Source organism: Cyprinus carpio, chromosome B15 (assembly GCF_018340385.1).
Source record: "Cyprinus carpio isolate SPL01 chromosome B15, ASM1834038v1, whole genome shotgun sequence".
Taxonomy (NCBI): Eukaryota; Metazoa; Chordata; class Actinopteri; order Cypriniformes; family Cyprinidae; genus Cyprinus; species Cyprinus carpio.
This window is the reverse complement of record NC_056611.1, coordinates 22,689,360-22,712,368: the sequence shown is the minus strand read 5'-3', so window position 1 is coordinate 22,712,368 and position 23,009 is coordinate 22,689,360. Positions and strand designations below refer to the sequence as shown.

General features: G+C 36.2%; 2 protein-coding genes and 1 long non-coding RNA gene across 5 annotated transcripts; 2 read left to right on the top strand and 1 right to left on the bottom strand.

The window, feature by feature from the left end:
• The first annotated feature begins 476 nt into the window (after window positions 1–476).
• Window positions 477–1,861, top strand: bloc1s3 (biogenesis of lysosomal organelles complex-1, subunit 3). The gene is made up of 2 exons (XM_042739858.1): window positions 477–580; window positions 953–1,861. Exon 2 carries the CDS (start codon window positions 963–965, stop codon window positions 1,569–1,571), a length of 609 nt encoding a protein of 202 aa, XP_042595792.1. The 5' UTR covers window positions 477–580; window positions 953–962; the 3' UTR covers window positions 1,572–1,861.
• A 1,122-nt stretch (window positions 1,862–2,983) lies between these two features.
• Window positions 2,984–17,353, bottom strand: sesn3 (sestrin 3). Of its 3 annotated transcripts, none has more exons than XR_006156602.1 (11): window positions 17,101–17,352; window positions 9,127–9,192; window positions 7,935–8,129; window positions 7,670–7,852; window positions 7,193–7,441; window positions 6,847–6,979; window positions 5,371–5,489; window positions 5,073–5,263; window positions 4,443–4,587; window positions 4,107–4,245; window positions 2,984–3,976 (listed from the first exon to the last, which is right to left on the bottom strand). XR_006156602.1 is itself a non-coding variant. In XM_042739857.1 (11 exons), exons 1-10 carry the CDS (start codon window positions 17,152–17,154, stop codon window positions 4,159–4,161), a joined length of 1,422 nt encoding a protein of 473 aa, XP_042595791.1. In that variant the 5' UTR covers window positions 17,155–17,353; the 3' UTR covers window positions 2,984–3,976; window positions 4,143–4,158. The 3 variants fall into 3 exon arrangements, 2 of the variants coding, with proteins under 2 accessions (XP_042595791.1, XP_042595790.1); XM_042739857.1 differs by having other exon boundaries at window positions 4,143–4,245; window positions 17,101–17,353; XM_042739856.1 differs by having other exon boundaries at window positions 2,984–4,245.
• Window positions 9,408–16,315, top strand: LOC122139839. The gene is made up of 3 exons (XR_006156603.1): window positions 9,408–9,681; window positions 12,603–12,754; window positions 16,128–16,315. It is a non-coding gene; the product is annotated as an uncharacterized LOC122139839 (long non-coding RNA).
• Window positions 17,354–23,009: the final 5,656 nt, after the last annotated feature.

The window sequence follows — 23,009 nt, the reverse complement described above, 5'->3', positions numbered from 1 at the left end:
ATCAGCACTCACTCTGAGGGTGAGAGTCTCTGCTGTAAATGAGCAACCAGTGAGCAAAGTTCTGCTTAGATTATTCCGATCACACCTTAATTCTGAGCAATTATTCACTAGATAATCAGACTTTATTTATTAGTTTAATACTATGCATTGTTCATGTTATTAATTAATTTGTGTTTAAGAATCAAACTTTTACTTCACTCATGTCTTCACTCTTTATTAGTATAACTTGCAGTATTTCTTCTGGTTTTAAAGTAGGGGAGCTTGGACCTTTTTTATTTTATTTTATTTTATTTTATTTTATTTTATTTTATTTTATTTTATTATTTTATTTTATTTTATGTATTTTATTTTATTTTATTTTATTTTATTTTATTTTATTATTTTATTTTATTTTATTTTATTTTATTTTATTTTATTTTATTTTATTCCCACTTTCGAACATTTATTTTGAATTCTCACAGGCTTCTTCGGTCGGCCTTTTATTTTGAACTCCAACGTATTACAGATGCTTCCTGTTTCAAACTGGTCTCTCGTGACAAATCCTATGACACTTTGTGTTTGTGGATAAAAACACCAGCAGGTTAGAAAAATGCACACATTTGACTTTAATTGCTTTATTAATGCAACTACTGTGCAAAATTAGTAACAAAATAGACGCGTCAAACAATATCATCATAGCTTAACTAAAAAGTGTCAAAATAGTATGATAATTTTACAACACTACGTTACGTAAATACGTCGTGACCTAACTTTTATTTAGCTTTTATGAATATATACCAAGGTAGTGCCATGATATTCCTTGAAGTGCCTTAGATGCGATGAAAATAGTATAATATATTGTAATGTTAAAGGTTAAAATACGATGGTATTACCGCCTGACATCACTATGCCATGGTAAAGTACTTTTTGTATAACTTCTTAAGTAGTCAACTGATTTAAATGTATCTTCCAGGTGTGCAATCATGGCAAGCAACAAATTCCAGATCGTGGTGCAGGGAGAGGCGTCTGAGACGGACTCAGATGATGAAGTGTACATGACCTCTGCTCCTCCTGTCCATGCATCATCATCATCATCTTCATCAGGGATGAAGGTGGCAGGAGAGGCGTCCGAGACCGACAGCGAGGACGAGGAGGAGAGAGCTCGCAGACTAGCCTCAGAAAGCCACCAACAGATGCTCCGCAAAGACCTGCCGCCTCTCATCGTGATCAGAAACACACCTGCGGCTGCGTCCGGACAGGAGGACAAACCGTCGCCTGTGTCCAGACCTGACTCGGGAAGGTTCAACACGTTACTGCAGCAGAAGCTGCAGGAGAGCAATGCGCGGTTGTGCACGGACGTCAATCAAAGCCTGAAACAGGTGTATCAGAACGCAGCACGGGACATAAGACAGGCCACCGCTCACCTCAACAGCTCTCAGACAGGCATCATCAACGCGTCCCACAGCATTAGACTCATACTGGAGGACCTGAAGTCAGTGTCTGAGAAGATCGACATCATTACCAGCTGTCATCTGCTGCCGGACATCACCATGCCAAACACGCTGTCTGAACAATCCCAGTCAAGTGCTTAGGAGCATGATGAGGCGGCTGCATGTATATAAAATGCCAAATTCTATGAAATATTATTGCTAAATATGTTCCTGCTGTTGGCCTGTTGAAGGCCTTATATTAGCAGCAGCTTGGACACATTTTTATGAATTTCTTGTGTGCTACATATCAAAGGTATTTGATCAACATGGTCATTATTATCAGTTATTATCAATTAATAACACAAGAATTTGATTGGAGTGATTAGTTGAATGCACTGAGGAAATAAAGACAATAAATTCTGTAAGTAAAAAAAAAAAAAAAAGTAAACTTGTCCAATGTGTAAACTAAATTTCTTTATTTTCTCTTTAACATACATGTTGAAATTTAGATTAATCTGTAAAAGACAGTGTATGATTAGGGGATATTACTCGTCACCACTTCTTTTGTTTTTATTATTTTTTATAAAAAATAAAATCAGATCACTTACATAGTCCTGTGGTTAGTAAATGTAATGATTAATATTTTAATAATATTAATATTATTGAAATAATAAAATAGATAACACAGGTGTTAAAATTCTATGTGTTTATATATATATATGTTTATATTAAAAACAGCATTTTTATTTTTCACATATAAGTTGAAATATATCAGTTGTATAAAGGAAAGCATGTATTTTTGGGAAAATAACGTCACCATTTCTTGTAATTTTTCTTTTATCCATTGCAGTTTACTTACACATTCCTGTTGTTTTTGTAATAAATATTATTTTAACTCTAGGTATTAAAATTAAAATATATTTAGCATTTTTATACATTAGGTTGAAATGTAAACAAAGGAAGGTTCACAAATTTTAATCAACTTAAGTATCATTATTATTATTACTATTAAAATGATACAATACTTAAAATGAAGGTTAAAACTGCATGTCGCAATATAATATTAATGTTAATGTATAATATTAATCTATATATTTATATTAAATATAGCATGTCACATGGAAGGTCAAATATGACTTGCCAAATATGAATTTCTGCATAGGAAAAATCTGCACATAAAGCATCACTCATAAACTGGGTTTGTTTAGAAACTTTATTGAAATTTACAGGTCTGTGATGGGCATTTTGGAGAACATGAAAGCTTTATAGCATCACCTTTTTTTCGGAATAAACACAAGTAGGAAATGCAACAGATACATATCCCTTGTATTCAAAAAAACGTTTGCCATTGAATCTGCTGCATAAACTTTGAAACACTTGCAACTAAGTTTAAAAGGCACTTTGAAGACAGATTTACTTTCTCCATTAATACACACGAAACAATCTCTGGTATACATACGACTAAATGAAATCTAACCTGCATTTCTAAACATGAATAAGGCACTATCCGTGAGACTGGACCGGGCAAAACTTTGTCTCGTTCTATAAAGCTTATCTTTTCACTATACGTTTCATTTCAGACACAATCTTAATCTCTTTTTAAAGGACACCGATGCTGCGCCTTGATTAGAGTTGTGCAAATATGAAGCAATGATTCCTAAAGCGATATAAATAAACCTTTGAGAAATGGTTTGATGGACAGTAATGATCACATCAATAGTGTCAAAAGTAGTAAAGTTTCCAGACGCTCCCTACAGGCAATCACTCACACACATGAACTCTCTCATGCTCCTGTGCATGGGTTTCTTTCACAGAGGCACACCAACGAAAAAGATGCGCAACGGATGTGCAAATACTTTGTCCTATGCAGACAGACATTCAGCTTCATGTTAAAGCTCTCACACGCACTCACACTGAAATAAAGTCGAGATGTGATTAGTAGAGCTATTGCAGCAACATATATATTAAAAATGTATGTTGCTATCTAAAGTATAACACTGAGGCTCAAAGGAAATAGGACTGATAGTGCAGTAATAATGCTACAAAAGCTTCCAGGTAAACAACTAAACCAAACCAAATTGATCTGAAAAAAAAAAAATGATACATTCAATATGAAATAAACAATGTACGTGAAAGAAAGAAAAAATGCACAGGGATTTAGAAAAGACTTTTCTCTCCATACGGAAGCCTCACATTCTGTTATTGATATAACAAAAGGAAAACGGTATTCTGTTCCAAAATACAGCTCTTCTCAGATGTGCAAAAACTAAAAAAAAGACAAAATGTGAACTCAGTCCTCCAGTATTTCAGCTTACAGTATAAGTGAGATTTCAGTGAGAGAAAAATATTGCACGTTAACGTGATTTGTCAAGTCATGATGTCGTCTGATCGATCAGGTCAAGTCCAAGGATTGGAGTCTTTGAGTTTTATCTGACCATGAAAGATAAAGTCATGACTGCCCACCCACAATTCTTGATGAATATTTATTTGAACATGCCATTAGATCCCATTTTGATATTTGGGGTTATCCCATCAGTGTCCTTCATTTATTTATCAGTCAGAACAGTCTAAGAAGAAGTACACACAATTTAGGACACAATTATAAGAATTCAATATGCAAAAGTAATTGCTAATAACATGTCTCATGATTAATTTTTTTTTAAAGTTGAATTTAGGTATAATAATGATATATATCACCATATATTGTGGGTGAGGTCTGATTGGTCAAGTCACCTAAAAGTCTGATTGGTCAGGTCATATAATGAGTGATGGCTCTCAAAGCGTAGAGCAGCTCTGCCTGCATTCGAGCCTCCATTAGAAGCAAATTCACATGAACCTGGATAAAGGAAAGAAAGAGAATATCAGTACATTTAGAGGAAAAGCAATGCTGCGTTTTTCTGACTTCTTATTTGGGTATTCAATGGCTCTTTACGAAATAAAAAAAAGTACTATTAATTATAAATCATAAATAAATTTGTAAAAAATTGATTCAATTAGATAAAAATGTATATTTGACATGATAATATGACTCACCTTCTCGGAGTGTCTGAACTGGTGCCAGTAGCTCTCGTACATGCGGCGCGTGGTTCTCTCTGGATAACACGTCACTGTTTTGATGTAAACCTTCAGATTGCGCTCCAACAACTGATTCACCTCACCGTAGTCATAATCGTCATATCTGCAGACACAGTGTGAATGTTCATCTTTTAATACTAGGCAGGAAAGACTGGATTTCAGTACCTCTGTTCATCCTGTGCTAGTACACCAGGGGGCGCTATGGGTGTACATAAACTGAAATAAAATAAACACAATCTAAATAGAAACGAAAACCCGAAAGCTAATAAAAATGACCAAAGGAAATAATTAAATGACTAAAATTTTAACTAAAATTAAAATTATGAAAATACAAGATAACTGACGTATGTTAATGATAGTATATAAAAAGTATATAAATGAAATAACACTAGCGCACACTGTGTAATACTGTATCCCAGAATGCAATGTGCTTGACTTGACCTTTCATTTGCTGTGTGACAAAGAATTGTCCACCATGATTTTAACACCCTAACTTTTTTGTTTCTGTTTGACTCATGATGTTAGGCTGCTAATTATTTTCATTAGCAGAGTTGCATGAGTGTCGTCTGTGCTCGTAGACGTACATACCTTATTCCATACATACAGTGGACGTAGTTGAAGAGAGCCCTGCGCAGCATGCTGGTGTCCACCCCCTCGTGACTGGCCATGTTGTAATAGGTAAGATCACATGCTGTTCTGAACTTATCATCCAACAGGTGACCGATGTCAGAGTACAACCTGTTCACCAGAGAGAAACCATGATCCTCCCATGTGTAGTCCTACAAAGTGAACAAGACAAAATGATCAATCATACATCATAAACGGAGTATAAAAGAGAATAATGATGCTGTATATGTGTATGTATATTTGAGGGTGTTTCTCGTACTTGTGCTTTGAAAGTAGGTGGGTTGTCTTCTCCGTGTCGCGCAAAGTCTTGGTATCCAAATGACGGGTCATCTACAAACCGAGCCACGGGAGATGGAGGCACCACTTCCTCATCAAACCCTGCATATGAACATCACAACATTTTAATTAGGGGTTGCACAGACTAGTCGAGTAATCGACTTCTTTGACCACTAGTCAGCGCTGTTGAAACAATCAACTACTCAAGCGTGCACTGAGTTTGCAAGTACAACGCAAATATTAGGATTACAATATTGCGTGTAGCTGTTACTTTCTATTACTTTCTCTGTTACATGTAAAATTAAAATATGTAATGTAATAAATCGGGGTATGCCCGATGCAGAATACCTTATTTGGAATGGCATGGATAATGGCGTCAAAAACGAAAAACGGATAAGGAATTATTCTGCCTGAATATTCGGCTGAGGCTGGCACACTCTGTTGTTTGCTAGAGAACAGTTGAGCCAGGGGATCAGCGCAATACTATACACAGACCTCTAAAGTCACACAATAATGAGTGTGTGAAGTGAATGAGTGTAAAATTTATGAAGGAAAAGAGCGCAAATCAAACACTGCATTGCTGTTGCCTCTCCGTGCATCTCAGAAATCAGAGCTTGGCAAGAGTAATATCACCTATAATAATACATCATACACGGTCTATTATTTGTATAGATTTAAAAGGCAATGATTTAAACCTTAAACTATGAGATGATACATGAATGAATGGAATAAACAGCGTGCTAACCATTAAACAGCCACGTTGCGCGTATCAGTCTCTCAAAAAACCAAACAAGCTCTCTCTCTTAAGAGTAGGCTAATAATCAACTTAGACGCAGATACATTTTCGCCTAGGCCTACATGTTTGCTTCTTTATCTTTTGCTGGTTTGTTTAATAAGTTCAAAAAGACTCTCTTAGAGAATTCTGCATAATGAAAATGTGCACCTTGAATTAATTCAGTCGTGTCTCTCTGCTTATATGATACATTTATTTTTAGAAATTTATAATTATTTTACTTTAAAGCAGCATATTTCTTCAGTAATAACCACAAGTAGTCAAGTAACTCAAGTATTTTTTTAATAAGAAATCGACTAGCAGAAATCAGTAGTCGTGCAACCCCTAATTTTAATACATGCACTGAAAACTAAAGATTGCTAGATCCTTTCTCGTTTTCAAGGAATGGTCTGAATACGGCACGTGGACTGGTCATGCTTAGTTTGATGTCATTTATGACAAATGGCAAATAAGGTCATACAGATTTACTGTGGCTGAGTACACAATGGCAGAATTATCATTTTGGTAATTTATCCCTGTAATTCACGAAAACAAAAAGAAGGAGAAACAGTCTAGTACTATTTTAACTGAAATATTTTTAGAGGTTTTAGCATGTTTTAGCATGTACAAAGATGTACGATGAACTGAAAAAGAGCAGTTGGGTAGGAAGAATCTGTGTTGTTATACCTGCAGACACCACTAGAAGACTCTCTTTCTTTTCTTTTTCAAAGCGAGTGAACATCTCTTCCTCTGACGCATCATCATCTTCTCTCTCCTCCAACAATCGCTTCATTCTCTCCATCAGAGCTTCCAGCTCACTCTAAAATACACACAAATGGAGTTCAAAATGATATACTACTTATACATATACAAATATATTCTCATACATTAGATAGTATATATTCCACATGATATTCCGCATAAAATAAATGAATAAATAAAGCCTGTATTAGAACCTTGTGAACAATATGAACATGTTTTCCTGATATAAAAATACTGAACAACACGTGGACACGGTGTAATGTTTTCCTACCCCAGTGTCAGGGTTACGCAGGGGGTTCCTGTTGCCTTGGTTGCTGTTTGTTAGGTGGCAGGTGCATAAACCTGCCATGGCTGGAGGGCAAATGTCATCCGTGACCCCGTTGACCTCTGTGACCTCAGGGTCAGGGTTGACACCGCTACCAAACACAAAACTAGCCAAGGCATGGAAATGTGCCAACAGTACGACAGCATGAACCAGCTCTGCCAGAGACCAGCTGTGTTCTCCTGTCTTCACCAGAGCCTGAGAAACAGAGTGTAAACTCATTAATATCTGACATAGAAAGGATTTAAACACTGATGAAGACTCCAGTTTAAGACACTGTATATGTATTCACCTACATAGGGTTATATATAGCTAGATGGCTACCATAGTACGCTATTATTTCTACAATAAATGTGCAGTGTGCATTTTTCAACATATATTTCCCAAAACATAGTCCCATAATAAACAAGAAAGCTAGTATGTTACCTGTATGTGTTGCTTGGTAATAAGCCAAGGTCTATGCGCGAGGATCTTGTTAATCTCGTTGAGGTTGCGAAGTCGTTGTGGGCAGAACTCCAGACCTCTCAACCAATCAGAACAGACACCTATCTGCTCGAACTCTTGCACATGCTGACAGACCAGCGTGGAACACTGATGCCGCGCTGCAGCCTGGAAGAAACAAAAAATCACTCTTAAAGCTATTCAAGTTTAATAAAGTCTCCTTTGAAAGTGTTTCTGTGTGCTTTTGTACCATTATAGCGATATAATGCCTGTAGTGGAGTGGTAGGGGGCCGTCCATCCTCAAGAGATAATAGTGACAGCGCAGGAAGGCTTGAAGATAATGCGGGTGGAGCCCCATCACCTGCGTCAGGTTGTCCATACGACCGCTGAACTCTTCGTCTAAGAACATCACCGTGGAGTCATTCAGAGGCATGGCTCCTATGATCTGGGATTGAGAAGCAGACATCAGGACATGAGCAGACTGTTATTTCCATACACATAAGCACTATAGTCAGATGGTAATATAAATGAAATGTGAGAAGGCATTAACATGCGATGCTATGAATTAAAGCCAAGAAAGATTTGAACTTTAGTTCAGGTTCATCTTAATCCAGCAAAGTCAGGACAGATGCTATAATTCAATTTACAATCTAAATAGACTTTCTTAGATCTCCCGGCACGCTTAACTCAGATTCAATGAAAATCATCTCCTGAACCAGATGAACTCAAAACAAAAATGAAATGAACACCAACTGACCCGAAAAAGAACGATAACAGTATCTGAGCTGGGTTAACTCAGATTCAATCAATGTGTGAGAAAAAAAAAGAGAATTTTCAATTACAAAAAACTGGCAATATTGTGGTTCGACATACACTATGGTATTGAAAGAATACTATAGTAATATACCATGGTATTTACACTCCACTCCTAGATTAATTATTAAAAAATGTGTACTTTTATTCAGCAAAAACTAAGTTAACTGTCAGAGATTTTTATTTCGAATAAATGCTGACCTTTTGAACATTTTATTCTTTGAAGAATCCTGATTAATAAAAATAAATCCTGAAGAACAAAATGTCCAGGTATAACAGTTTTCACAAAAATATTAAGCAGCACTGTTTTCAACACTCATAAGAATCAATTTTTCTTGAACAGCAAATCAGCATATTGTTATGATTTCTGAAGGATCATGTGACACCGAAGACTGGAGTAATAATGCTGAAAATTTAGCTTTGCCATCACAGACATAAATTACATTTTAAAAAATATTAAAATAGGAATTATTTTTTATTTGTAATAATATTTCACAATATTATTGTTTTATTGTATTTTTTATTAAAAAAAAATTCAGCCTTGGTGAGCATAAGAGAATTCTTTCAAATTATCTCAAGATTATTTTGTAACAACTGAACAATCTCTGAAAAAAAAAGTTAAGTATTACCTCGTTTTCTGGAATAAATGAGCTTGGTCCTGTTGATATGTGTCTTGACATCTTCATTCCTTTTTCCTGAGGAACAAGAAGAACATTTGTCATGAATATGAAGAAAACATTCTGACAATACAATCCAATAAAATTGATGTGTGTTTTTATGTTATAAATCATTTCTCCAGTTTCAGGTTAAGGTTTATATGCAGCAACAAATACAAGTAAGCCATCTGTGGCTTGATTCCGCCCAGCAACAGTGGCTCAACCAATGGTGTGAGTTTGGGGGCGGAGTTTATTTAATTAATGGGGGCTTGTTTATTCAACTTATGGCAGGCAGGAGAAACCGGTTTGAAAGCAATCATTGTTTTAGAGACACTGATGACACTTAAAAAAATTTTTAACAAACATAAAGTGAAGGAAATTGAGAAGATATTTCAATAAAAGTATCATAGCGTATTTAGCATATATTTTAAAGAGCACAATATTGCTTTTCAGGTCGATTTGCTGTCTACCTGTTGAGGTTTATTTTGAAAGTTCCTCCCAGTCTTTGTTTTCCTGTTACAGTGAAAGGTAAGAAGTTCCACGAAAACTGTGTTTGTGTTTTATGTGTGTGTGTGTGTGTGTGTGTGTTTTCCACTAACTATAATGGCAAGGGTGTAAGGGTCACTTCAGATCAGTGATTCGAGGCCTGAACACACCAATTCTCTCGCCCTGTCATTCTCACCCTCCCATTCACTTTATCTATCCTTCCTTCCTTCTCTTCAGAATTTAGGTTTGTTCATATCCCACCAACCACCACAAATACACAACCTGTGTTGTATTTGCAGTCGGAGATGTTTTGCCTTCACTCTGTAGCCTCATTGGAAACATGTGCTGTTTATAAAACACTAACCTACAACTAATAAGGGTCTGCACAGCCAGACACACATTTTAACGTTAAATCTAGCTCTCAAACAAGTGATTTATTTATTTTTTATTTTTTATTCACACAGTCAAGTTGTTTTTCTAAGCATGCATAAATCGTGGAAGGAAAGATCGAGCAACACAAAGACAAGGAGAGTTTTGTTCCGGGCTTGTTGGTTTCTTACATCCACTGCTCTATTGAAAGAGAGCAAGACTTTACCTATAAAATAAAGAGAGCAAATAGACTGCACAAATAAAGAGGACAAGCAGCAAACAGAGGGAGGTCAGAGGAGAAAAACAATACAGAAAGAGAGGTCTCCAGCATTAATCAACTCAACCGAAACACATTCACAGTGTGTGTCGGCTGTGTTGTTAATCTACTGTAACTAATACTAATTAATGAAAAATAGTAAAAATATTTTTTGTTAATTAAAATAGAATAAATATAAGATACTTATAACTTACATTAAAGTTAAGGATAAACACTGAAGACTACATTTCTTTGTCTTCGGTGTCACATGATCATTCAGAAATCAGTCTAAAGCCCCTTTCACACTGCGATTCCGGCAAATACACGGGTAATGTGTCCCGGCATTTGTACCCGGGTCGCTAGATTTTGCATTTTCACACTGCCAGTGATTACCCGAATATGTGCGTGCGTTCACACACAAACCCGTAAAGACACGTTAATATCAGGGTGTGACGTGTAATGTACGAGTCGAAAACGCTAGGCACGTTAACTTTCACTGAAGCTGGCGAACATTGTGAGTTTCTCAGCTTAAGGTAGGGAAGTAAGTGATTTATGTTTCTTTTTAGTTTGAGTTTGTTTGTTTTTTTTTTAACGGTGATCTGGCTTCAAAACACCCGCTAAAAGAGTCGCGCGATAACGCGCGTCATCACTACGACACGGCATTAGATCTGGCTTTTGTTCACACAGCGCTCGTTCCGGGACTGAACCCGGCAATGTTACTAGGTCCCCGACCCGGGTTCAATCCCGGAATCTATCCCGGGACATGTTTGCTTTCACACAGAAGTCGACCCGACAATTTTCAGGCAATTTGCCGGGTCCAACGTGCAGTGTGAAAGGGGCTTAAGATGCTGATTTGCTGCACATTAAATATTTTTTGTTATTATCAATGTTGAAAACAGTTGTGCTGCTTGATATTTTTGTAGAAACTGTGATAGATTGCTCAAAAGAACAATTTATTGGAATAGAAATCTTTTGTAACATTATAAAAGTCTTAACTGTCACTTTTGATCAATTTAATGCATCCTTAAAATTAAAATTAATTTCTCAAAACCTCACTGACCCCAGACAAGGCATATCTGTTATACGTGTCTTCAACTTCTTGTGTGAGTGTATTTTTCTAAAGTACTATTCATCACAAGATGCCTTGTTACATAATCAATGTCAAACAAAAAGCAAGAGAGAAGAGATATGGATAAGACAGAGGGAGAACCACAGGATCTGTGAGACTAATTGAATCGGTTTAGTTTGTTCTCTATGCTTAACGTGTGTCAAGTCTGTGTGTCTTTGCAATGAGGCTGCAATGATTTGCCGTCCAGACTTGTTTGACACACACGGAAACATTGACACAGCACTATGACCACTGTGACCTGCACCTTGAAAATGCATCACCGCTCCCGGCCAATCAAAACGTGGCATACTATCAGCACTGATAATGCTTGAGACTATCATTCTGCGGAACCATGGAAACGATTCTGTTGTCATGACAGCAGCATGAGTGTCCATGGATAGAAGCAGCATCTTCCTCAAATAGTCTGGGACAGTGTCCAGATATAAAGATGCACTTTTCAATAACAATAGATAAAAATGACAAGAAACTTTAAAAAAAAATTTAATCTTTAAATATGAATAAATGTTAATCTATGCACACGAATAAGCATAAAAATACTAAATAATACTGAATAATAATTAAAAAAAATTCATGTTTAATTCAATGTGTTACTGGCCATTTTTTTGTCACTGTATGTGAAATTTACTAGCACATGCGCAACACTGACCCCATACGTCATCCGCCCGGAGCTGCTTCCGTGTACAACAGTGAGCTCTAGCTACATTAAAGCGATTATTACATTTTGATATGGATATTTTTCTTACAAAAATGCATCGATTCGCTACAGGGGGACTTTGTTCACCCCCCGGAGCTATGTGAGAATTTTTTTTATGGATGGGCGCTTTTTATTAAACTTCTTTTGGACTGATGCATGCAACACCCGCTGACTGGCATTAAACAGCTTGAAAGATCAAAGACTATTTTTTATATAACTCCGACTGGATTCGTCTGAAAGAAGAAAGTCATATACACCTACTGTAGGATGCATTGAAGGTGAGTAATTTATGGGGTAACTTTCATTTTTTGGTTGAACTAACCCTTTAATTCTGTTCTAAACGCTCAAATGGACTCTGGATTACAGCAGAGGTGTCTGAACAGTACTCTCGCTTTTAGACACGTCTGGTTTTATGTATTAAAGGAGGCTATTGTCCCAGCACTCTGCTTTTGCCCAGTCAAGCTTTTGATTCCAAATGTCTGTCCAGGAATCCTATATGCTTCCTTCCCCTACAGGAAGGTGCTCTGCATTCAGCCAAAGAGACGAGAAGTGTACGTGCATTTTAAAGAGACAAAGAGAGTGAAAATGTGGGTCTAACATTCGGGGACAGATCGTGTCTTACATTCTGGGGGAAAGTGCAGAAATATTTGTCTCCATGACAGCAAAGGTAGGAGTACAACAAAAGCACACACGCACACTTATAAAGCACTTACATAAGTCCACTTTGTCCTCAGTTTAAACAAATGAGTCTGTTTCGTCAGGCCTACTCGTACTGAGTTTGAAGAAAGAGAGACAGAAAAAAACAAAATTGACTACATGGATAAAATATGAAAGAGTAGGGGCAGAGAGAGAGAAAGAGAGTGAGTGAGCTGTGATATAACATTCTGGCACACTGGGCCACTATGTGTTTCCATTCAGACATGTTAACAAATATTCAGTGTCTCAGTGAGGATTAGGATTAGGTTTGATCTCCAGTGAAGTTTTTTAATGGGATGTAATGAGAGAACGAAGGGATATTATGTAGAGGTTTACTGGGGATTACTCTTTTCATCTCTTCAAGGATAAGGCTAAATTTAGGATGATTTATAGTGAAAGACAGGTCTTAATGTTCATATTTTCACAGCAGGACACACAAAATGTGTTTTACAATAAACCAATGAAACAATTTAAATAACGGAAATGAAGCTGAAATAAAATCTAAATATAAAAATAATTATAAATTGTACATGAAAACTATTTCAAATGTTGCCTTGGCAACAAACTAAAATATAAAATAAGTTTAAGTACTGAAATTACTAAAACATAAACTGAAATAAATACTGTATAAATAGTATAAATTAGAAACAAAACCAATAGAAATTACAAAGAATTACTAAAGTGTTATTCAAACTCAAATGAAAATATAAAAATAGGCTAATACAAAATATAAAAATACCTGAATAATATATAAATTATACTAAAATAAATAACACCGTCCTGAATACACGACATGATTTCGTATCAGTCTTGACTGTAGCACAAATGGTGTGGTATGGGTTTATCAAAGATAACCAAAAGCACAGCATTTAAAATTTAACCTCAATTTTAGATAAAATAAATTCCATTAATGTGAAATTATTGTACACCCACAGATTGTGCATGAAATCAACTAAATCAATAAAAAAAATATTGTAAATAAAAGCAAACATGCATTTTTAGGACATTAAAAATAATTTCTTCGGGGTTTCTTTTTTTTTCTTTTTTCTTACACAACAGCATTATTGTTTCTCTCATGAGGATCCTCCCCCTGGTGATCACTTGATTACGTCAAAGTCTGTGGCCCTTGAATGATGCCATTAAACTCATAAAAGATTATGCAACACTGGCAGAATGCACAGGTTTTAGTTTTGCTTGATCAGGCGCCTGGTGGCACCGTGGCAAATGTGCCCGGTCGGCACTTGCGTACTCACTCAATTAGTGGTTTGGAGTATTTGTAGTTCTTATGGCAAAACCTACCCACAGATCTCTGCTCAAACACGACATCACAGTGTACAGACACTGATGCTGTTCCCGACAGGTCACTATGTGGTAATGGGGCAGTGCGATTCACTGGTCAATTATGTCACGCCAGTGCACACGGCAGCTGGAGGAACAGGAAGTGTGTCAGCTGCTGAATCAGCAAAACTCAACAGCACAATTTACATGGGGCTTCTGTCAGTCTCTCTTTCAAGCAAAAAAATTTTGAAATATAAAATTGGATGCAACAAAGCAAGCTATTCAAATTCCACAGTAGAGCCATTGTTCCTTTTTCACTGAAGCGTGTGACAGCAAACAGGAATAATAATGAACCAACACAAGTGGTATGGGATCGGGTGATAAAGGCCCTGATATACTTCAAACGAAATAGAAGAATGAAATGATATGATGTCATTTCAAACAAAATCAGGCCGAAACGAAGTTCGTTTTGAGTTTGTTTCGGCAGTTCGGAACAGCTGACCAAAGCAAACTTTCTGGGGGAGTTCGTTTCGGCTCCTAAACACCTTTGAGTTTCTATTGGTTCGTGGTGGTTATGCAATCGGTGGGTGTGTTCTGAAACTCCACCTTCTTTGACAATTTTTTTTCTCCGGTTCGACTTTCACACTTCCCATAAAGGACTGATTATGGTTCTTTTGTATTGCAAACATGATACTTGACTCTGAATTGCTGCTAATCGTTATTCTTTTGTCTATAATATTCTGACAATTGGTGCCCGTCTCACACATAGATTGCCTACACTTCATAATTTCATCATTGTTGTGTTTAGGGGATACGCCCGAGAGTCGTGAGTCATGTTTACATTAAACTACACCCCGCCTCCAGCAGTGCGGGGGGGTCGGAATGTTTGAAAACAGTATAAAGTCGTTCAGCCTTTTCGAACTTCTTTTTGCCCCCAAACGAAGAACAAAAACGACTTTCGTTTGAAGTATACCGGGGCCTTAAGGGAGAACATTTTTGCTCTATGTGAGTCTTGAGTCACTTATAAGGTTAAAGGTGAAGTTTTTAAGATTTTTATGTCAAAATACATTCTCTTACCTTAGTTTATTGTTCATTGACTGTAAGTATGCCATTCATGGGTTTATATCCCAGAATAGTGTAAATGCCAAGTTCTGTCATGGCGCAGGCTGACAGGTCGTTAACGCAAACTGATGATATTCACAGCATGAAACTACTTAACACAAGCTGATTGGGTTCATATTGCATATGCAGCCAATGAGCTTACTGCTTTACATTTAAATGGCTGGTTAGCATTCACTAGAGCATTTCGCAACATGCTTTCAGAGTTCCTCTGAAACCCTCTACCTCCCCAGCTCCACTTGCATAGATCTGCTACAGGTTATCATATATACTATTTTTGCAGCAGCAGTATGTCTTAAATACTCACAGCACTGTATCGGCAGCTGGCCCAACCAACAGCAGCATAGTGGATCTATTCCTATAACCAAATACATTAACATTGTCATATCCATTACCATGCTAAAATCTGAGATGTCATGATGGAAATATTGAGCCTCCAAGGAACCTCAAATCATTTAAATGTGGTCCACTCAATTCCGTCAATCTCTTTCCAGCTCAACCAATAGCAAGAGTTTGGGGGCATGGCTACTTTAGCAGGCTAAGCCAGATGGTGTTTAGCCGGGGTGTGAACATGGCGAATGTGTTACATGGGAAATTAAATTCAGATTTGGTTACAGAAGTTCAAACCAAAAGTCAAAACCTTGCCAAAACACACAGTGGCAGTGCTTTTACAAGACGGAGGAAATTAATGGAATGTCTGGAGCTGCATCCCATATGACGCATTATGCACTTGATACTTATGCACTATGTACTCAACCGTGTTGTGTATGAATTATATAAGGCTATTTTGTCATTCGTAATCAGAGTCTGACAGCCCCCTTTTAGGTGAAATATTCCTTTGATGCACCAATGCATGAGTGGTATTAAGAACTAGAGAATAAAATGTTCTTTGTGTTATAATTGGAAATAATTTGACTTTAATTATGAATAGCATAATTTTTCTGCAGGTCAAGGCAGGACAGAGAAGAGTTTGAACTGGATGATTCCAACTAGGGAGAGGAACAGGTGAGAAGAGACCAGCTACATGCTGATGAGAGTTATCAGAACCATTGAAACGAGTAATAAGAACCCTGTCGACATGACAAACTGACCACAAATCCCCCAAACCATTTTCATATGACAGGCCTTATGCAAGCAAACACACACACACACACAGCCACAGGATAACTCGTAGTATCTGCTCCCGGCTGCTGTTACAGACATGAAGATCAAACAAAGAGCTTGCAAGCCTTCAGCCAACAGTTCGATCTGATAAATGTCAGCTCGTGTTTCAGCATTAAAGTCCAGTTTGATTTACAACAACTTTTGGCAGGGAGATGTGCAGAGCAGAAGTAGGTCACATGTGTTCAACATGATTAATGACAGCTAAAAATAACATCTTCCAGCCAAAGAAAAGAGAGAGGTATGATAGCAGGATTTCAGATGTGATGAGTAGGTCACTAAGTTAGTCAGCCTCTGATACAATCAATGTGTGATGCAATGCTTGTCATTAAACTATTTAAACCTGTCATTATGTCACAAAATCAATAGATAGATAGATAGAACTCTTTATTGTTTTAGAATTAATATATTTTAATTTATTTTACAAAATATGTTATTATGAGGACATATATATATATATATATATATATATGTGTGTGTGTGTGTGTGTGTGTGTGTGTGTGTGTGTGTGTGTGACAGATAGATAGATAAATAGATAGATAGATATAAAGTAATAGGTGACTAAATAAACCTCTCTTGGTCGCTAGAGACACAGAAACGTCTGACACTTATGCACAACCCATTCAAAACATTATAAACCAAACGCACCAAGATCAGCATCAGGATCAAAGGCATATTTAAGAAACACATATGACTGAAATAAGCCCTAACTGTCACAGAACAACAGTCTGGATACATAAACACGGAGAATAACGTTACCTTTTCTCTGATCATGTTCCGGCAGTGGTTGCAGATGTCTGCGGTTCCGTTCATTCTTGAAAGCTTAAACCTGGCGAACAGATCTGAATCCCGGTCTCAGGGACGGTGTACTGGTCTGGGCATGCCCGCTGCCAGCTCCTTTAAGGACGATCAAGACCTGAAGGAGCACTGGAAACAACTCCGTATTCTTTTGTGTCTCCCTTCGCAGTGCGCAAAGCTCTCCAAGTGTCCAACTGTTGCATCAACGTGCGCTACACGCCCCCTCAGCTGGCCTCTTTCGATCCGACTGCTGAGTGAATCACTCTTGTGAATCGATTCATGAATCACTCAACTGATGAATTCGTTTAGGGGTAACCCTGTAAGATGGAAAAATATTGTTATCAATATCGAGAATAATTAATATGAACCTCACCAATAATTAATAATATTACTATTTTCTATTATATTACAACAAAAGTAACAAAACATTAGTATCGTATTGTTAGTATTTATCACATTGTTATAAATATAAACATCACAAATATATCGCAAATTCATTGTTGTTTTGTTTAAAATCTCTCAATATTATTTGAATAGATGCAGAAATTCAAAATTAAAAACGAAATCGTACGGAAACACTTTGAGAGGCGACTCAATAGAATCGGTTCATTGAACAGTCCGAAAGAACCGATTCGCTAAAAGAATCATACTTCTCAATGGTATTCACGAGCCACTCCCCCCTCCAAGTTTTTCTCTCTTGTCCAGACATGTTCCTCCCACTCATATCCATATCAAAAATTTTCTGTGAAGGGCCTTGTATAATTTTTCATGTACAATGTTAAACTTTTCGGTTCTTATATATGCAGACAGGAGGTGAATGTTTTATGACTTAACAGCTCCCAATGAAATGTCTGTGCTGAGGTCAATGGCTCATATAACCTCTAATAAAACAGTGTATTGCACCAAGACGTCTGATTAGATTTCACTATCTCTATATTTTTCCTAAACTGCTTCTGAAAAATATTTGCTCTCTTTTTCGATATACATTTACTGCTTTATTTTCTAGGAAAAATAAGCATGGCTGTTCAAACAGTCATTGTCTTCACTCGACAATTGTCTTTTTTACAGTGCATGCATACAGGAGCCTTGAATAGAGCTGGGAAATGCTGACTGAGCAGAATGACCATCAGACGGTGTGGACAGGAGCCAAACCCCGCAGGATTTTGGTCCACGGGTTCACAAAGGCGGCCCACGGGGTGCTACTAAAAACATTCCTATGATCTCAGACTGATGTTGTAGAGTTCAGATGAAATTAATGCCGGCCTACATAAACTTGTTCATGCTGTGATGTTCTGTTGTTCAAATAGATTGCAAAATGTCACTCAGCTTCAAGTTTCTGCCTAAAGTTAGGGAGTTTCTCTTCTAAAAGAGTGACGGGACAACATACAGGATATGTTAGCAGCGCTGTAGCATTTAGTCAGCAAATTCCGGGGTGATCCTTAAACATTAAACCCTTAAGCCGAGAAAATCCGTATGGATCTTGGTTGAAAAAGAAACCCAAACTGACAAGTTGTCTTTTTTCTTCCCTGCCTCCAGAGTTCAATTTCACCCGGCAACAACGAGATATCATCAGGAGAGAGAGAATCAGCCAATCAGATTGCTGACTGATCAGCCGTGAGGTCACAATGCTGTATCCTAGCAATGGCTAAATAGTGCTGGTGTGAACTTCCTGAGACAATCTAGTTTTATGCAACACACTTAGAAATCATGTCAGTGGATTTTGCACACATTTTACAGCCCCAACACACACATCTGTTCACAGATAGATCTGCAGAAAACTCCAGTGTTATTTTAGTACCATTGATATACAATAGTTTTTGTTCAATGTCCATTTTTTATTTTCATTTTAATGTTAGTTAGTTTTATTAATTTTCTTGTGTTTTTGTCATTTTTCTTTTTTTCTTTTTTTTAAAAAAAGTCTTATATTTTTTAATGATTTTATTTTGGTTCGGTCTTATTACAATTGGTTATTTTAGTACTTCAAGTTTAGCTTAAAGAAAACTAAGAATGTATTTAGCTACAATAAATACAAAAAATAGTTTCACTTTTATTGGTAATGCATTACAATAAGGTTCATTAGTAATCACTTTAGTAAGCATGAATGAACAATACTACTACAGCATTTATTAATCTTAAGTAATGTTAATTTCAGCATTTACTAATGCATTATTAAAATGAAAAGTTGTGCCTGTTAACATTAGTTAATGCACTGTGAATTAACTAACTAAAAATTAACAACTGTGTTTTCATTAACAAAGATGAATAAATACTGTAATAAATGTATTGTTCATTGTTCGTTCATGTTAGTTAAAGGGATACTCCACCCCAAAATGAAAATTTTGTCATTAATCACTTACCCTCATGTCGTTCCAAACCCATAACACAATTTAAGATATTTTGGATGAAAACCGGGAGGCCTGTGACTGTCCCATAGACTGCCAAGTAAATAACATGGGGGTAGGTGATTAATGACAAAATTTTCATTTTGGGGTGGAGTATCCCTTTAATACATTAATTAATGTTAACTAATGAAACCTTATTGTAGCTTTAGTTTCAGCTCAGATTGCCCAGAAATCTATATCAGAAACCTTTTTTAAACAATTGCATGTTTGTTTGTTCAGTTGCACACAGACTAGGTTTATCATTAATGTAAACAGCTTGTCAATTTTAGTCATTTGATGTAATACAGATATACTCAGTATTGTGGTGTGTGTGTGCGGTGCTTTAAAACGGATGTAATCCTGCAGCAGGACTGCCACCCATTTCCTCCTATTCTGTGAAGGGCTGTTTAGGAAGCCACCTTTGTGTGTTTGCGAGTGTGTATCAGCCTGTATTCTAGCAATGGTTCATTTGCTGCCAAAGGACACATGCTGTGAAGCCCATTTCCATTCCATTCAAGCACATTTCCACAAAAGCCATATGCATGTGAATGTGACCCTGCATATATTATATTAAGCCATTAAAGTTGGTCTAACTTTCCAGACTCACTCAGACAGACTGACTCAGTGTCTTTTTTATCAGATGAAAGATCTGTAAGTCTTTCTTGCACATTACGTTTAGATACAGAGACAGTGGAAGAGCCTGTCAAACAAGCATTTCAGCTTTGAAAGCCTTATGTAAACTTACTTTTATCAACACCTAAATATAAGTTTGATTAAATCAAACTAAATCCATTTAAATACAAAATCAAATTCCTCAATCAAATATAACACCTCCCTTTCTCACCCTTTTGTTTGTCCTTTTGATGTTTGATTAATGTCTCTAAGTTCACTTTATAAGCATTTACAGTCTTTCTGTTTATCTTTTAATTAAGCATTTGCAGAACATTTTAAGGCTCATTTTATGAAACCAAACAAGAGTGTGTTTATTAAATTACATTGTGTAATTAAGCTAAATGAATACATGCTTTAAAAGTGTTAGGATATAATCAAAGTCCCTTTAAGGGTATTCTATAGTCTTTAATATAATTATGTTATCAAAATGTAATAAGGTTGAAAGTTTCAAAACATAACTTGATATTACAATGAACTGACATTGAATCTAAATACTAACTCACATATCAGTTGTTCACTACACAAAATACAAAAATACACTTTGTAAAAAATATTTTAATAAAAAATAACTTAAATATAAAATTTTATAATCACATATATAATATAAACAAAATAAAACTGTATTGTAATTAATATTGTTTAATATAACAATATGACTCTATTATATTACTCTCATTATAATATTTAAGGCATATTTTTGTATTTTATATATAGTATAACAATATGAATTATCTATTATATTACTCTTATTATAATATTTAAGGCATAATATAATAATATAATTTCTTTATTAGTACCCCATATTATTCTCAAAATATGTAATACCATATTTTTGCATGTTTTTGTTTTTTGGTTGTATTTTGTATTTTATATATATGTACAAAATAAATTATTGATAATATTCCATATTATATCATTCTCAAAATATAATATGAAATTGTATTTTTTCTTCATGTTTTTGTTTGTGTTTTATATATAACACCCATAGAATGACCCTGAATTGTGTGTTTACCTCACACTGCTGTTTTCTGCTGAGTGCAACTTGTAAAAGGTCACTTCTTGTGATAACTAAGACAAAACATTCACTTCAAAAATCCATTGATCAGAGGCTGTCCTAAATTCCATGCACAGGCTACACAGAAGGGAACCGTCCAGGGAGAGCCGGACAGATACAAATATGTCGCACGGAATGTTTACAGTGCAGTTCCTAATCTCAGTGCTTAGTGTAAATATTTTACGTAACTTTTCATTTAGATTCTTTAAACATGTCACAGGATTAGGAATTATGTGAGTGATACGATTGTGCAAGGATTTTGAAAACAAGCAGGGAACGGACGCAGAAAAATTCCTGGAAATATGGCTTCCTTAAACATAAGAAAAAAAAAACTGAAGGCAGCAGAGAGGGAGTTTTATGAGTATTGAGTATAACTAGGTATAGAAGATATAGAGTTTGGAATGAGAATGCAGCAGGGTTTTAAAGAGAGAGAGAGAGAGAGAGAGAGAGAGAGAGAGAGAGAGAGAGAGAGAGAGAGAGATCAACAGTTCATTTTTCTGTGAATAAAAGGCCAGGAATGTTTAAACCCTTGCATGTGATTTTAGATTAGAAAAAACCTTAAGGAATCTTTGCAAACCTCTGTTCACTTTTTTTTCCAAACTATCCTGCAACCCCTCAGATATGGAGGACGTGAAGACAGAGAATGTGAGAAGAGGGGTCATGGGACTGGTGTAGGGTATAGAAGTAAACAGAAACAGAGCATGTGTGTGTGTACGTGTGTTTGTTTGCATTAGTGTGAGTGTGTGTGTGTGAGAGTGCAGTATAGAGGTCAGCATATGTAGCAGCTGCAGACTGCAGGTTTTCTGGGACTGAGTTGTTTGGATAAATGGGGGAAAGTTCACAGCTCAAAGACTTCTTTCAGTCCCAGCCATAGACAGTAAAAGGTCCCAGCATGCACTGCACTGCCATGGCTTTCTTCTCCAGTCCACTGAGCAAGAGCTAAACTGTTGAACATTTTACTTTTATGTGTATTATATGCCTATTATATGCATAGGCTGTATTTTCATATTCATTTTCACGGCTGCCACCTACTTTGCAGCTTCTTGCTGCACTAGAAGCTCCTGTCTTCGAGTTAAATTCCTTGTGTGTGTACACATGCTTGGTAAAAAAGATTTTTCTGACTTCTGACTTCTTTCCATATATGATAACGAACGTTATATATATTGTATATATATTTACATATGCAGTGCAAATACTGAATAACGCTTTTTTTCCACGTGAATGTTTTATGAGTGTGCAAAGCAAGAGAACATGGTAAAATATATTTCTCGTCCGGACTTTGCCTGACAAAGAGGAATAGTGGGATAAATGTACCTGCTGGCGGCCTCTTGTGGACAAATGTTGATTGGAAAGTTGATTAAAAAAAAAAACTTTTCTAAGGATCGTGCTGTCCAAAAGATTGCGCTGATTGAAAAAAAAATTAAAATAAAAAAAAAATAAATAAAATGTAGCAGACAGCCTCTTACTAAAACAACTTCTGTGTTGTGTTTTCAACTACGACGATACATTTACATTATTTTTTTTTGCATGAATAGACAGATAGAACGAACGAGACAGACAGACAGACAGACAGACAGACAGACAGACAGACAGACAGATAGATAGATAGATAGATAGATAGATAGATAGATAGATAGATAGATAGATAGATAGATAGATAGATAGATAGATAGATAGATGCTTGCCTCTTTGCATGGTTAAGTCTGTGTCGTGTCATCAAGAAAAAAATATTTTACAGTTTTATGACAAAAGGATACGGGACA